Genomic DNA, 17,352 nt, shown 5'->3' on the forward strand with positions numbered 1-17,352 from the left:
AAATACATTGCACTGCTAACGTATAGGAAACGTGACACTAGTCTTTAGTGCAGGGGTCGGCAACCTATGGGAGGCGAGCCACAAAGGTGGCACTCTAAGAGGTTTTGTGTGGCACTCGAAGGGGAGTCACAAATCTCGGTATTTACAGTATTACTCTTTTACTAGTGGCACGTGCTGGTTCATTTTGCAATTAATCCGCGCAATTAGTTGCACTGTATGTAAAATAGATTACCGAACCCTTCACTGGTGTAAGTGAAGCATGCAGACACAGAAACGACAGGTAAACAATAATACAAAACATAACACATGAATAGTATACACAAAACGTATTACAGTATGGGAGTCTACGAGAATTAAGAAATTGTTAATTTGCTAGAAGTCGTTGATTTTAAATAGACCTATTTATTATTTGAGGAATCTGTCATGTTTCCATAGCGACTCACATTCACAATGTTAACTGTATCAAACTGCCCAAGAAAAGTGCATACAAAAAAAATCTCTTCATTTTTCCATTATTCCATTAATTTTGCTAATATAAAATATGAAGCTTTATGTATAGAATCTAAATTTCTAAGTAGACGATCTCCTAAAATCAACGAATCAATAATTTTGTTTTAAAGAAAATACACACAAGTATAAAAATGTCTTTATGTGTCCATTTTCAACTGTAGAGTGATAATATTAGACAAACATCAGATGGATCAAGCATAGATCCGGTTAGTTTCCCAAGGTAATGAGAGAAGGTCAAAGCAATATTGATAATTGCGCATCTCAGCACGCACACTTCACAGTATGGTCTTGACCTTTGTAACTGGATACACCCTATATAAAACCAAACATCCTGAAATCGGATTCATACAGAATCCAACTATCGTTTACAGAGAAATCTCAAGCATCAGGGATGAAGACTGCTTTTGTCTTGGCTCTGGTTTTGCTGATTGCTGTAATAGGTATGTAACATAATATAATGCTGGAAGCATCTGCTCTCTAATTTAGCGGATTCGCTTTAAAGATCCTTTTGCTCAAAGGTCCATAGATGGCAACGCCTGCTGCGTTACATAAATCTAATTTGACTGCCTTTGTATCTAAACCATTGCTATTCCGTAATTAAGTCAACTTCAAACAGTAAGAAACATTTGAACTCCCTTTCATACTGACGCTTCAGATATATTATTTAGCGTTACATATGATACGACCTTGACTTCAGAATAAAGTCCTGACAATATTATGGTATGATAACCATGTATATTTACTCTAAAGCCTAAAACGATGGAATATAATTTTGAATACGATGATAATAATAAGTTATCCTCATTACGCACTTCCTATATCAATAGTTGTCGTTCACATGTAATAAATTGTCGACATGTATCCAGTAGTTGAGACTATATACGAATTAAGTTTGTATCATCATCATCATCATCATCATCATCATTATTATTATTATTATTATTATTATTATTATGATGCCATTTATATGATGCTGTAACTTATCAAACTGGCGTCTCTACTGTGAATTTTGTGAGACGTGATTCTAAATATTGTTTCATTGTTGTTTCTTCCTGAGGCTGAATTCACATTATTCACGCTTGACACTTGCGAAAAAAATTAATCAAACTTTCCCTAAAGACCAGCTGAGCATAAAGATGTTTTGCAGAGGTCCCATGTATATCTTAAATTAATACGTGTTGCCTAATACAGAAAAACACTGCTACGTAAAAATCACATCGATAAGGTCCCCTGCGTGATCCTTATACACATGTTTATATTCATCTGGATCTATTATATTAGAGTCTTGAGAATGTTTTTTTTTGACTGGATCGTCCTACTCGATGACTCGTGTTTATATCGGTAAGTTTAGGTACAATTAAGTCTGTATTTTCTATTTCATTTGCTCTTTTCAGGTTGCTCTCTATTGCTTAATTTGCATCGTTATCTTCGCGGTCCTCATGTACATCACATATTGGGTCAGGGTTGGTATTTGAATACCGATTAGACTCATGCACGCCATATTTGGGAATACTCTGCCTTCGTGAGTATTGATGTAGATCTTCAAAATGGTTCTGCAGCGACTTGATCTTTTCATTCTTTTTTGTCAGTCTCTGCGTGAACTTTAGCAACTGAAGCTTTCAGTCCCTGAATTTCACTTGTAAATTATTCACTTATTTTATCCATCACAATCCTCCTCACAGCTTTTGTAATAGATGCAGCAGTGATTTCTGATGTTTGAAGGAATAATAACAAAATAGCAACAATGTTACCTAGGAAAGTTAACATAAAGCCATGTCTGACGGCATTTTAGGGGTAATATAGTCAGTGTCGGATTCAAGGATATCGGAGTCCGACGTCAAATCTGTAGAAATTTACTTGCCTAATTTTCTATGCCTTTGCAAGGGTGTTCGAACTATGCTCTCATTTTACTGTCTTTTTCCTTCTTGTCATGAATGAGTAAATGTTTGAATAGAATACCATCCTTGCACGACCGCCTACAATAACATAGTATACCAGGCGCCTTAATATACTTCAATTCTTTTAAGATTCTTCACTCAAAAAATACAACAAAGGTATTCCTCAGATATTCACGGAAACGTTTTGATGATTGTAGTTGAAAACATCCAACTAGATGATGCTGGAAAATTCAATTTATCCCAGAGTACACAACTATCCACCAGTCCTGCCAGCCGCCAAATCTAACCGAACCACCAATCATACCAGCAGCCGTCCTCTATCTTAAGTATACGACTAAGTGTAGAAGACTTCGTCACAATATATACAAATATTTGTATCATGCATCTAAACCAGTTTTGACGTATAGTGTATGTACAATATCTTTTCAATGATTCGATGACAGAACATTAAGGAAATTGTCTTCATGACGATTGCAAAGCTCTTTGTATATCATGATTTTGGTTAATAGTCAATTTCGCCACATATATGTTTATGGACGAGGAGGGTTTATTGATTGCTAACACTTGTACACTAATCTGTTACATATTCTAGTTTTCCTGTGCAGATATGGTTACTAATATTCAACTTTTCTTTGTGAGTTTCGTTATTGGTTGTGTATCTCTTTATTTACCAAATAGCTAATCTTCGCATCACAGTCGCGTAGTCGTTGGAGTGGAATTCTTCGCTCTACATCAACTTTGTCGATTAGGAGAAGGCATTTGACAGCGTGGATCGAGAGACACTATGAAAACTTCTTCGTCACTACGGCATCCCAACCAAGCTGGTGAACCTGATCAAGAGCACGTATAACAGAATGTCCTGCAGATTGGTTCAGCAGGACAGCACACCGAGAGCTTAATAGTGCGGACTGGCGCGAAGCAAGGCTCCTTGCTTTCGCCGTTTCTCTTCCTTCTCGCCATCGACTGGATTATGAAGACGTCCACCAATGGGTGGATAAATGGGATGCAGTTGACACCGTGGAGTCAACCTGAGGACCTGGACTTTTCCGATGACGTAGCGCTCGAACAAATCAGCATTAAATGCAGGACAAGACCGACGTACTGGTAGCCATATCAGCACCGGTTGGCCTCAACATCCACAAAGACAAGACCAATATCCTCAAGATAAAGTATGTCAGTAAGAACCCAGTCACACTGCAGGGAAGTCTCCTGTAGGAGGTGGAGTCCTTTACATGCATTGGCAGCATTATCAACCAGCAGGGTGTTACAGCCGCAGACGTCAAGGCAAGATCGGAAAGGCGAGGTTAGCTTTCATACAGCTCAAAAACATCTGGAGCTCCAAAGCAATATCATTGACTACCAAGATCAGACTGTTCAAGTCCAACGTAAAGTCAGTCTTACTGTATGGATGAGAGACCTGGGGAACTACCAAGTCGACCGTAAACAGAGTTCGGACTTTCATCAACAGGTGCCTAATATGAACTCTCCAGATCCGCTGGCCCGACACCATCAGCAACACCAACATGTGGCAGAGTACCTCCCAGCCTCCAGTAGAGGACGACATTAAAAAGAGAAGGTGGGGTTGGATAGGGCAAACCCTACGAAACCCGCCAACCAACAATACCAGACAGGCATTGAGGTGAAACCCTAAAGGCAAGCGGAGAAGGGGCTGAGCAAGAAACACATGGCGACGCGAACGTGAGGCGGACATCACTAAGTTGGGTCACACCAGGAGTCAGCTCGAATGGATGGCACAGAGCAGAGGCATCTGGCGATGTTTTGTGGGTTGCATTTACCCCGGCACGGGTGACTGGCAAAGTTTAATTGAACTGATCAATTTATTCTTTCCACCGCCCCTTGTTTGGGGATTTTACTTTTACAGGATTTAAAATTGCCTTGCTCTTGTGACAAAAAACGAATCATAATAGCAAGATCATATCATATTTTGATTTTGTATTTGGAACGATTTGAAAGGTTTCATGAGCTCATTTAGATATTTGAGAGGAGCATCTTCCTAGTCCCTTATCGTTTTCAAAGGTATGCTTTGTATCGTCCTAAACGTATGCTTTTCACGCCGAAATGTACCGTGTTTGTCCTGAAAGATGAATTTGGCTAATATTCATAACCACTGTTGACGTCATTCGATTGATGGCCTTTATAAAAATGAATACATTGCTATATGTGATTAGCTTTTTCTGATATGCCTGGTATCAAGAAAATCTCGCTAGAAACGTCGTACAACTTTTGATTTATATTTGCACAATACTCGCTCTTATTGTGTATGAAAATGTAACTAATAAAATCTATGTTGGTGTTTGTATCGAGAAGGAAATCTGAGTCAAGTGGTTATAGTATTTGTCTCCCCATGAGGCTCCAACATAGATTAATTTTCGTACCCAATTTTCCATTTAAATTAAAACAAACATGCAGTTTTGCAATATAGTTCGCCCGTTTAATTCGCACAGCTCTTACTATGTGCTGTAAATGCCTCAAGGTTTATATATAGATCATCCGGTCTCGTACTGTTTTATGAAAATCTAAAAAATAAACTCAGTATAATCTAATTATATCTGCCGCTCTTACAAGAACAAATCAAGAAAAAAGGAAAGAGTTCTAATTATTACGTGTTGTACACATTAATACAATTATCTTAATGAGGGTAGGTACAATAATTTCCTCGCGTTCTTATATAGGTCATCAGGTCTTATACTTTTTTTATGACAGCCTATATAATTGTAATAGCGAAAGTCTACCTATATCGCCTTTCTTAAACCAGAAAGCGAGAAAAAGAGTGTATGTATATATATATATATATATATATATATATATATATATATATATATATATATATATATATATATATATATATATATATATATTGATCTTTCTTCGTCACATGCGGCTTCTTTCAAGTTCTGCACATAACCAAACCATTATATATTTTTTCTCACATCAGATTTGCCACAAGCAGAAGCAGGCTTTGGTTGCAATGGACCTAAGGATCACAATCCATATCAGTGCAATGCGCATTGCAGAAGAAACGGATTTACTGGCGGTTACTGCAACGCATGGCTCTTGTGGTACCGGTGTGATTGTTATAATTAATGGGCTAACAGCAATGTAAGTTATGTTTTACTATTGTAATAAGTTCACTCTAATTGTTCATGCTGCTTAAGTTGCCAATCCAATCATTTGTTTTTCTTTTCAATGAAGAGGGATTTTCATTTAGTCTAATTGTATTTATTTTGTTTACGCATATTCAAATGAGACGCGGAAATTTTATTCAAGGCAACTGTTGGCGAAAATATATGGCGTAATGCCACTTCGCCGAATGCATGTAACAATGTTTTTGTGATCACAGTCAATCAGAACTGTTGAGTTTTATAAGCTTGGGAGTACTAGCATGTCGTTTCAGGCAAGTACATTGTGACTTAGAAGGAGTTAGATGTGCAATATTTAATCATGTTAATGGACTGTCACTGAATGTAAGTCAACTATTAAAAGCGATAGCATTAACAAGAACGGTAGATAGGATAGTTGACTTATCCATATTAGGGTTTATATATATACATTTGTGTTCAACCGTGAGCATGGATGGATGGATGGACTTAATAAATGTTTCCACGTATGTTACTAATATTAAATAAATTGACTTTTTAAAATTTCTTTTTAGGTTCCAATAAGATGGGCTGCTGATACTGCTATAAGAGAATTCATCCTAGTTGCAACCTTTAAATAATGAAACCATTCCACGTACTTGTATAATCAATAAAGGTGATTATGCGTGTTCATAATTGTTTCTTATGCTTGGAAAGTAAATAATGGACATGAGAATGATTCTCAGTTGTAACTAATAGTTTTATTTAAAGCATGTTTAAACATTGGCAAAAAGAAATTCTCCGTATAACGATTGACAACCTTAACTGAGCACCAAACGGCTTTTTCGTCATATTGGCCCTTTATAGGATAAATTAAATAGACCCATCTTGTGATGGAAACTTGAACATAATGGCGTTCATGTCGAACGTTTCAAATTAGGGATTGAGGAAATGGACATAATGTTATTTGATGTTGAAAAGTTGTTCATGTGTTAAACACTACATATTATTCCATTGATATAGAATAAAAATGCCAGTACCATTTTCGGTCAGTCGACAATCCAATCTGAACCGAAATTGTATCTCTTGAGTCTGCAAATCTGTCACATCCACACGTTGATTGTGATTGGTCTGAATGCATGTTCAGTGCTCGTAATACACACAAATATGGCGGCTACAGCTATTCTCTATTGAACGGAAAGATATCATCGTAAGGCAAGATAGTACTGCATGTCTCTATTTATAATATTTTACCATTCCTTGTAGCACGCTTTCAGACTGCTTAATAATGCATCATCAAACGCCGAAATCCAGATGTTATTAGTTCATTACATCAGAAAGGATCTTCCTTCACCACGTGCTACGTGTTTGCGGCAGGATACGAAAGTGATAGACATCACTATAAACTGTCAAGCTGCAGACATCGTATCGTAGCCATATAAGTAGTATAGTGGGTCACCCTGGCCTCAATGGGACATTAGTGTTAATCTAGGAGGGTTGTACCCTAGTCTCAATGGGAATTTAACATAGGGAATTTTAACATGGTGGGACTGTCTAGCTTCAATTGGAATTGAACAGGGTGGGACTGTCTAGCCTCAATGGGACTTTAACATGGGCAAAACAGGAACGGCACTCTAGGGGCAATGGGAATTGAACATGGTGGGACTGTCTAGCCTCAATGGGAATTGAACATGGTGGGACTGTCTAGACTGAATGGGAATTGAACATGAAAAATACAGGACCGGCACTCAAGGACATGGGAACTGAACATAGGATATTTATATAACACAGACAATAGAGTAGAGACAAACACTGATACAACATTTTAAAAAAAAAACATTTGGTTAAGCAGGAAAGTCAATTATATTCGAGGCTTTAGAGTGCCCCTTACATTCACTTCACTTATTATATATTATCCACACACGGAAAGGTGCCATAACTAACCACACATTTACTATCCATACATGAGAAGGTGCCACAACTAACCACAAAATATACTATCGACACACGCGAAGAAGCAAAACCAAACCTAAATATAATTATCCACACACGGGAAGAAGCCAAAATAAATCACGATCTGCTATCCACACACGGGAAGGAGCCAAAACATAATAACAATCTACTATCCATACACGGGGAGAAGTAAAATACATGACCAGAATATACTATCTACACACGGGAAGGAAAAAGACAAAACCCTTATTATACTATCCACAAACCCCAATATATACTGTCCACCCACGCGAAGGAGCCAAAACATAACCAAAATCTACAATCCACACACCCGAAGAAGCCAAAATCAAACCCAAACTATACCATCTACACACGCCGAGAAGCAGAAACATGACCAAACTATACTATCCACGCACGGGTAGAAGCAAATTCATAACCATATACTATCCACACACGCCCAGAAGCAAAAACATAACCGCAATTTACTCTCTACACACGGAAAGGAAGAAAACCAAACCCTTATTGCACTATCCATAAACCCCAATATATATTATCCACACAGGCGAAGGAGCCAAAACGTAACCAGAATCTACTATCCACACAGCCAAGAAGCAAGAACATAATCTCAATATATTATCCTCACACGTGAGGAAGCATGACAAACCCAAAATATACAATCCACACACGCGAAAAATCTACTATCTACACACGCGAAGGTGCATTAACTAACCATAAAACATACTATCCACACACGCGAAGAAGCGAAATCAAACCCAAATTATACTACCGACGCTCGGGAAAAAGCCAAAATAAACCCCACTCTACTATCCACACACGGGAAGGATCCAAAACATAACCACAATCAACTATCTGCACACAGGAAGAAGCAAAAACTAAACACTAATATACTATTCACACACGCGAAGAGGCCAAAACATAACCACAATCTACTATCCACATACGGGAAGAAGCCAAAATATAACCACAATATACTATCCACACACGGGAAGGAGAAAAACGAACCCTTATTTTACTATCCACAAAACTTAAAATATACTATCCACACACACGAAGGAGCCAAAACATCACCAAAATGTACAATCCACACACGCGACGAAGCAAAATCAAACCGAAATTATACTATCCAAACACGCCGAGAAGCAGAAACATAACCAAACTATACTATCCACACACACCGAGAAGCATAAGAAACCCAAAATATATTATCCACACAAGCTGAGAAGCATAACAAACCAAGAACATACTATCCACACACATCAAGACGCAAAATTAAACCCTAACTATACTATCTACACACGCCGAGAAGCATAACAAACCCACAATATGCTATCCACATACGTTGAGAAGCATAACAAACCCAAAATATACTATCCACACACGCGGAGAAGCAAAAACATAACCAAACTATCCAGACACACGAAGAAGCCAAATCATGATCATAATCTACCATTCACACACACGCGAATAAGCAAAAACAAACCGCAAACTTTAGTATCCACACACGCGGAGAAGCCAAAATCAAACCCAAAATATAATATCCACATACGCGAAGTAGTCAAATCATAACCATAATTTACTATCCACACACGCGAAGAAGCAAACTTAAACCCAAAATCCTCTATCCACACACGCGGAGAAGCCAAATCATAACCACAATCTACTATCCATGTGGACAGACGAGGCTGTTTAAAGAGAGTTATGATCTACGGACCAGAAGTCAGGCAAAGTTTGAGGAAAAGAAGAAGACCAATGCAATGCCCTATATGTTAACGGAATGATGTTAACATAAACCCAAAGGCCGAAAAGAAATTGCTTTCTTGCCTCCCATAATTTTTAAAAATAATGTATAAGTGTTTGTCTCTTGTCTGTTGTCTATGTTATATAAATCTCCCACGTTCAATGCCCAGTGAATGTTGAATAGTGTGAATATAAACACTCACTCCTTTACTAATATGACTCTGTGTGTGTGTGTGTTTTTTATGAGCTCACGTACGTTTGTGTTGATAGTAGGTTATTGGGGTTTGTAAGCGCTCGAGTACGTTTGTGTGGATAGTAGAGTGGGTGGTTTTTAACTTTCCTTTTGTGTGGATAGTAGATTGTGGGTTAGATTTCGCTTCTTGGCGTGTGTGGATATTATAATTTGGGTTTGGTTCTACTTCTCCGCGTGTGTGTATAGTATATTTTGGGTTTGTTATGCTTCTCGGCGTATGTGGATAGTATAGTTTGATTTTGCTTTTGCTTTTCCGCGTATAGTAAAGTTTGGGTTTGATTTTGCTTCTCCGCCTGTTTGGATATTAAATTGTGATTATGTTTTTGTTTGCTTCTTCGCGTGTGTGGATAGTATAGTTTTGGTTTGATTTGGCTTCTTAATTATGGTTATGATTTGGCTTCTTCGCGTGTGTGGATATTATATTTTGTGTTTGATTTGGCTTCTCCGTGTGTGGATAGCATATTTTGGTGATGTTTATGCTTCTTCGCGTGTGTTTGGATGGTAGATTATGGTTATGATTTGGATTCTTCGCGTGTGTGGATAGTAAAATATGGTCATGTTTTTGCTTCTCCGCATGTGGATAGTATATTTCGGGTTTGTTATGCTTATCGGCGTGTTTGGATAGCATAGTTAAGGTTTAATTTGGCTTCTCAGCGTGTGTGGATAGTATATTATATGTTTGTTATGCTTCTCGGCGTGTGTGGATAGTAGATTGTGGTTATGTTTCTGCTCCTCGGCGTGTGTGGATAGTATATGTTTAGTTTGATTTTGCTTCTTCACGTGTGTGGATTGTAGATTTTGGTTATGTTTTGGCTCCTTAGCGTGTGTGGATAGGATATAATGAAGTGTGTGGATAGTATAATAAAGATTTGCTTACCCTTTTCCGTGTGTGGATAGTATAGTGTGGTTATGTTTAGGCTTCTTCTTGTGTGTGGATAGTATATTGGGGTTTTTGTTTGTTGCTTCTTCCCGTGTGTGGATAGTAGATTGGGTTTTATTTTCCAGTTTGTGGATATTATGTGTTGTGGTTAATTATGGCACCTTCACGCGTGCAGAGAGTAGATTTTGTGTTTTTGTTTGCCTCATCGCGTGTGTGGATAGTATATGTTGGGTTTGTAATGCTTCCTCGCGTGTGTGGATAATATATTGAGGTTATGTTTTTGCTTCTTGGCGTGTGTGGATAGTAGATTATGGTTATGATTTTGCTTCTCCCCGTGTCTGAAGAGTATAGTTTGGTTATGTTTCTGCTTCTCAGCGTGTGTGGATAGTATAGTTTGGGTTTGATTTGGCTACTTCGCTTGTGTGATTGTAGATTTTGGGTATGTTTTGGCTCCTTTGCGTTTGTGGATAGTATACATTGGTTTTTTATAGTATAATAAGGGTTTGATGTTTTCCTTCCCCTGTGTGGATAGTATATTGTGTTTATGTTTTTGCTTCTCCGCATATGCAGATAGTATATTGGTGTTTAGTTTTTTGCTTTTTGCCGTGTGTCGTTAGTAGATTGTTGTTATGTTTTGGCTCCTTTTGGTGTGTGGATAGGATATTGGGGTTATTTGGGCTTCTGCCCGTGTGTGGATAGTATATTGTGGTCTTGATTTTGTTTCTTAGCGTGCGTGTATAGTATATTTTGTGGTTAGTTATGGCACCTTCGCGTGTGGATAGTAGATTTTGTGTTTGTCTTTTGGGTCTTCGCGTGTTTGGATAGTAATTTTTTTGGTTAGTTATGGCACCTTCGCGTGTATGGATAGTAAATGTGTGGTTAGTTATGGCACCTTTCCGTGTGTGGATAATATATAATAAGTGAAGTGAATGTAAGGGGCACTCTAAAGCCTCGAATATAATTGACTTTCCTGCTTAACCGATTTTTTTAAAAATGTTGTATCAGTGTTTGTCTCTACTCTATTGTCTGTGTTATATAAATATCCCATGTTCAGTTCCCATGTCCTTGAGTGCCGGTCCTGTATTTTTCATGTTCAATTCCCACTGAGTCTAGACAGTCCCACCATGTTCAATTCCCATTGTCCCTAGAGTGCCGTTCCTGTTTTGTCCATGTTAAATTCCCATTGAGGCTAGACAGTTCCACCATGTTCAATTCCCGTTGAGGGTAGACAGTCCCACCATGTTAAGATTTCCCATGTTAAATTCCCCTTGAGGCTAGGGTACAACCCTTCTAGTTTAACACTGAAGTCAAGTCCCATTGAGGTTAGGGTGCCCCACTATACTACTGAAATGACTGACAAATTGTTAAAGCTACGTTAAAAATCCAAATCGCACACACACACACACACACACACACACACACACACACACACACACACACACACACACACACACACACACACACACACGCACACACACGCACACACACACACACACACACACCTCTTCACCACATTTTCTGGATTTATATTTTTAGTCAGATAACCATATAAAGGTTAGGGGTGACCGATTCTTATCACGTGTCAGTAAATTCTGCAGAAGTCATTTTCAGACTGTTGGTTTCATGGTCTTGAAATGACATGTTTAGCGTAAACTAGCGATTGTTTCATTACATTGATATCACAATTACTTTTATATATCACATACCCTAGGTATGTTACAATAATTCCATACATACATAAAGACTGTCAGAGATATGCATATAACTACTTTTACAACCTGTACGCACACCGTATTTCCCTCCTAACTGGTGGGGCGTCGGAATTGCAATCCACTGATGTCATGTTGGAAACCTACACATGCAAGCCTTTGCTTGTGTCTGGGATTGGGAATTAGTTAATATTTTCTCAGCAGGATATAGCGAATTATATTGTTAAAGTGCCGCTAAAACCAACTAAAGGTTTGTATGGATTCATATTCAGTTTTTTTTCTCCGCATTTGCAACCTTATATATTCTTTCTAAAATATATGGACTAAATTGGTCTTCGGTCAGCTAAAATTACATTGGTAGGTATATGAAGGAATTAAGAATTGTTGTATGTGAAGGATTTGAGGATCGTCATAGGAAATAAATGGCAACACGCTCTACAATATCCTTGGCAGCCATACTCAACTTTTGTACCTGCTACTCAGAGTATGATAAGCATAGGGACAAAGCCAGTTCTATATGACCTCACTCTCATTGCATAACTTTTAGTTATGTATAGTTTGCTCTGTATCATTAAAACACCCCGTTTATTCAGTTTTGTTTAATTTTTTCCCATTATATATCGGCCTAACATTGCATATTCCATCTGTAATTCTTGAATTGAAAATCACCAACTTAACACATAAAGAAGCAAACTTAACACAAAGTGTAGCATACCTAGCTACGAAATAAGCACATCTGCCTGGACATAAAATGGGGTTTGAACCCATGCGCTTCTGATGGACGCTATAAGAATTATACAGGTCAAACGGTAAAAAGATAATGATATGGCTTATTCATTGCAATGACGAGTCTGAAGAATGTCCATATTATGTTCTACATGACAGTTGTGATCCATGAGAATGTGGTACTCTCACTTCACTAAATCTTACACAGCAACGATGTTTCAATCAAGTTTCTTTAAGTCATTTTTATGAGGAACATTTGACGTCAGCTTTGCAAGCTGGTGGTAAAAGCATTCATGGACAAGATGAATAGTTTCGTGTGTTCTGAACATTTCATGCTAATCCCGTTATTAAATAGTATTGTTATCTGCTCATTGTTTCAACGTTACCTTTACATTGTCATAATCGTGCAGTATTACCCGATGTTGAATCCGCGTGCATAACGGAACTACTTTCTATTGTAAACAAACAATGGACGCAGTCGCCTGCACTTTTGATTTGTACCCAAAAATCATGTACACTCCGTAAGAGGCTCTTTAAGTTGTGGTTGTTTAAATTTGTTTCTGAATGAACTAAAACAGATGTTTCGTGGTCTGCCACATACCAGCCGCTTTGGCACATTCCGCGTTGATACAATGTTGCGGATTAAGGCTTAGCTACAGTTTATAACAGACGCAGATGCAGATAGGGTCCTTACAAACAACATACAAGTGACAAGTCATATACTCTCTTCTTTAGCTGGTGATGAGAATGGCAAAATAAAATATGCTTACAGTTTTACATACAGAATTTCCTCAAAATGTATTTTCTTAATTCTGCAAATCCGAATTACATGAGCGATGTCATAGGTAATTTCGATGATAGGTGCAATTGCATCCTCGTTACTGCACTCAGAATGAAATAAGCATTAAATTCCATAGCGTCTTTTTGATAATTGCAATTGAAAGACTTTATATTTTTCCCATATTATGATTCCAAACATTCAATGACAGAAACAGAAACACATTTGCAGATGTAAGCACGCTTGTCCCGCGCTGCTTCAATCCGATGTATTTCATGTAGAATTCGTCGAATCGAAACAAAATACCAAAATATATTCATTCCAAATCAAATGGAAAAGTTGTTGCGATGCGCATTCATTCACAATATGACTGTAAAATTCAATTTAAACTAAGCACGCCATTTTCTTTGGAAAGTCATGTCGAGCGCGCCACTATGTTCAAATTTATCTGGGCGGAGTTATGTGCGCTATAATAATGATGTTGTTGGTTAATGATAAATTTGCGCTTGTGTATTTAGTTTGGAATACGGCATTCCTTTATTTACGTTGTTTCTTGTAGTGCATTTTGTTTATATAAATAAGTCTTAGGTAGAATAAGAAAATGAGCATATAATAAAAAGGTTACTGCATTTGTATGGGAAAATATGAACTCGTTTTGTCGAATGGACATACTGCACTCCCAAAGTCGTGGAGTATTCCAAACCAAAAAACTCGATCATATTTTCCCATATAAATGCAATAACCTATAATTCTGGCTTGCAGGGTTTATTATGTGAATGGATCGCTCGTGAAACAAAATATTCACTGTATGGAAACTCATGCAGTATAAATAGTATGCAATATATCTAAAGACTCTGGTAAAGTATTATTGAGGCTTGGACTAAAATTCACGTAGAAAGTATAGTTGTCGATTTTCATTTCAAAATGTTTCTTGCTATTGTAATTAAGATAAAATTTGTATTGATTTTTCGCAATACCTGTTTACTGAGTCGTCTGCACGAAGCATTGGGAGACGAATATACCATATATATCATTATGTGGTATATTTGTGGTGGAGGTGAATGTAATTTAACAAAGATGTTGTATGCATGTCACAATATACACAAATGCGTGTGTACGTAAGTAGATACGTATGTACATGTGTGTACTGATGTACGTATGCATGGTTTTGTATGTATGTATGTATGTATGTATGTATGTATGTATGTATGCATGTGTATGATCTTTCAAGATTCCAGTCTTACACCTCGTTCCAAAGGAAGGGTTGGTCGATATAGTAGCATTAGAGAATACTGTAAGATATTCTATTTACTGGAGTAAAATTACAGTTATGATGTTAATCGTGTATATTCAAGGGAATATATAAAACAATTTCATGAACAATTACGATGAATACACCAGAAAAATATATCTTTTCTTGATTTTGTTAAAATTTTTGAAACGAGAACTGATTTTAGTAATTTCGGTGACGAGTCCAGGGAAATCCGAATCGTTCTTGTTTTCTTATGTCAATTGCTTCCTATATTTTTTCATTCATTGCAATGTTTTGTTTATATACTGCTAGCTCTTTCCTCACAGGGGACCTCGAAATGTATCAAATGACCAACAAATATTCGAAAACTTTATTTCGTGTAATCTATCAACTTCTACTCTGTTTAAGGTACTTTATAGTAACATGTCTCGAATTTGTCTCTGCAGTCCCGACAAGGTTTGTAAATGTGTTCCATTGCCTTAATATATTTCTAATTGTCTTATAAATGAAAAACTTGGCAGGCGGAGTCTCAAATCAATTTATTTTTAAGAGCAATAAAGTGTTCGTTGCAAAGGTTGGATATATCTGCAAACAGATGGTGTAGAAAATGATGATCCAGGTGGGTGTCAGATTATACCAAAAACGCGAAACGTAACTTAATAAGATATTTATTTATATTGTTATTACAAAAAGATTAAATCTGATACAAAACTAGTGCGCATAAAGTCCAATAATGAATGTAACAAAACGATCCGCACTGAGCTAAACAAGTAATATAATGAAAGAAATTCTTTCAATAGCTTAATAAGATAATGATCAGAGTAATTCTCTTTTTACTACTCATTCTCTTAATTATAGTCAGGGTGATAAAAGAAAATCTCAAGTTGTCAAAAAGGAACACGATCAGAACTCTCCTGGTTCTTTCAAAGGAATGGTAGCGAACCTTTAGCCACACATGCATCAGCTTGTTATTTAGTAAATAAAATGGAGTCTATCTGTGGTACATGCTGTTGTTGAGTGGTCAGTAAGCTTTCAAATGTTTGTTCCTAAGAAATATTGTTACATCTATATGGTCACAGACTTAACAGAATAGAAACAAAACCAACAAACTTGACAAATAATTTAATTATCAAAGTTATAAATGAAAAAACTGAGAGCTACCTAGAGTATTATTTAGCGAATCCAAACTAGTCTTTTTAAAGGTATATGAAAGCTCGAAATGAATAAACAGTTCCTTTTAAATTTCAATACAGGAAATGTACTGGTCCTTCAAGAACCGGGACGTTGTCAAGATGGCGTTGTCCAGAATTCCTTCGAATAATATAGAACAGATCCAGAATAATAATATAGTCCAAATAATGATTAAATTATATTTCCACTGGAGCGTCCAGGAAATATTTTTTCCTCTCGAAAAATATCAACGTACAACATAAAACAACATAAAACACGTCTGCAGACTTGCATCAGGAACAAAATGACACCCAATGAATCTGATTTCTTTATTATCTCCTTTTATTCACCGTATATTGTGAATGTACTTCGCAATAGACCCCACGAGACAGCATGCACTATTGAATTTGCGCCGAAAGAAGCAAATTCACGTGATCTTGTGCAACCAATAGGAAGCTACACAATTATTCTCAAAACATCCCTATCCCATCAGGCACTGAGAAACTATGCTATATGTGCCATTTAATTCTTATTATTAAAATTATTATTAGTAATTATTAACACTTACGTAAATATTTATTTATCTGTCCAGTATTATACTCTCGACAGATTCAAGCCACACTTAACGGAACATTTTATACACATTACAGGCATGATTGAGAATGATAAAACTGAGATAAACTCATGTACCAGTAGTGACAAAAAGATACTCATTCACTCATAAGGGAAAGAAAGGTTTACGCAATGCAGCTTTCTTTGTCCGTATTAGTCAAATATAGACGTAATATAATTTCAAAGGATGAGGCATAATGCGTATACAAAATAAAACAATCTTAAACCCTTATACACGTGAAAGTGCATCTGCGATTAAAGTTTTCTCCCTTTGATGTGCCAAATATTGATGCTGTATTTTTGTCCCATCACAATCCACCTTAATCTTTGATTTGTTCCTCTTAGCTTCATGATGAAAGCAAGGGTGTTGTGATCACTGACTACAATAATTGGAGAAAGAACAGAAACACCCCTCGATAGTGGAATAATTTCTCTGACGCTTATTTAACTTTTTGGAGAAATAGCACACTGGATGATTCACCCCATCTTTATCTTCCTCAATTAATACGCCACCAACATGTACATCTCATGCATCAATAAACACAATAAATGGTTATTGGAGTCTGGAGCTGATAGGATCGGTGTACTCTTAAATATGACCTTTCTTTTATCAAACGCCTCCTGACATTTGCTAGATCAATTAAAACTTGGTCTTCTTACTTGACTTAATTGGTCAGGATCTCAAAAATTATGGGAACATTCACGCACAATTTACGATAATATCCAACCATAACCCAAAATCGCTTCAGTTACCT

General features: G+C 37.0%; 1 protein-coding gene across 1 annotated transcript; it reads left to right on the plus strand.

The window, feature by feature from the left end:
- Window positions 1-801: 801 nt before the first annotated feature.
- On the plus strand, window positions 802-6,202 carry LOC149779345 (hemocyte defensin Cg-Defh2-like). Its single transcript, XM_089939967.1, has 3 exons — window positions 802-950; window positions 5,365-5,528; window positions 6,082-6,202. The coding sequence occupies exons 1-2, from the start codon at window positions 902-904 to the stop codon at window positions 5,511-5,513; spliced, it is 198 nt and encodes a 65-aa protein (XP_089796093.1). The 5' UTR covers window positions 802-901; the 3' UTR covers window positions 5,514-5,528; window positions 6,082-6,202.
- Window positions 6,203-17,352: the final 11,150 nt, after the last annotated feature.

This window comes from Sinohyriopsis cumingii, chromosome 17 (genome assembly GCF_028554795.1).
Source record: "Sinohyriopsis cumingii isolate HCF-2022 chromosome 17, ASM2855479v2, whole genome shotgun sequence".
NCBI lineage: Eukaryota > Metazoa > Mollusca > Bivalvia > Unionida > Unionidae > Sinohyriopsis > Sinohyriopsis cumingii.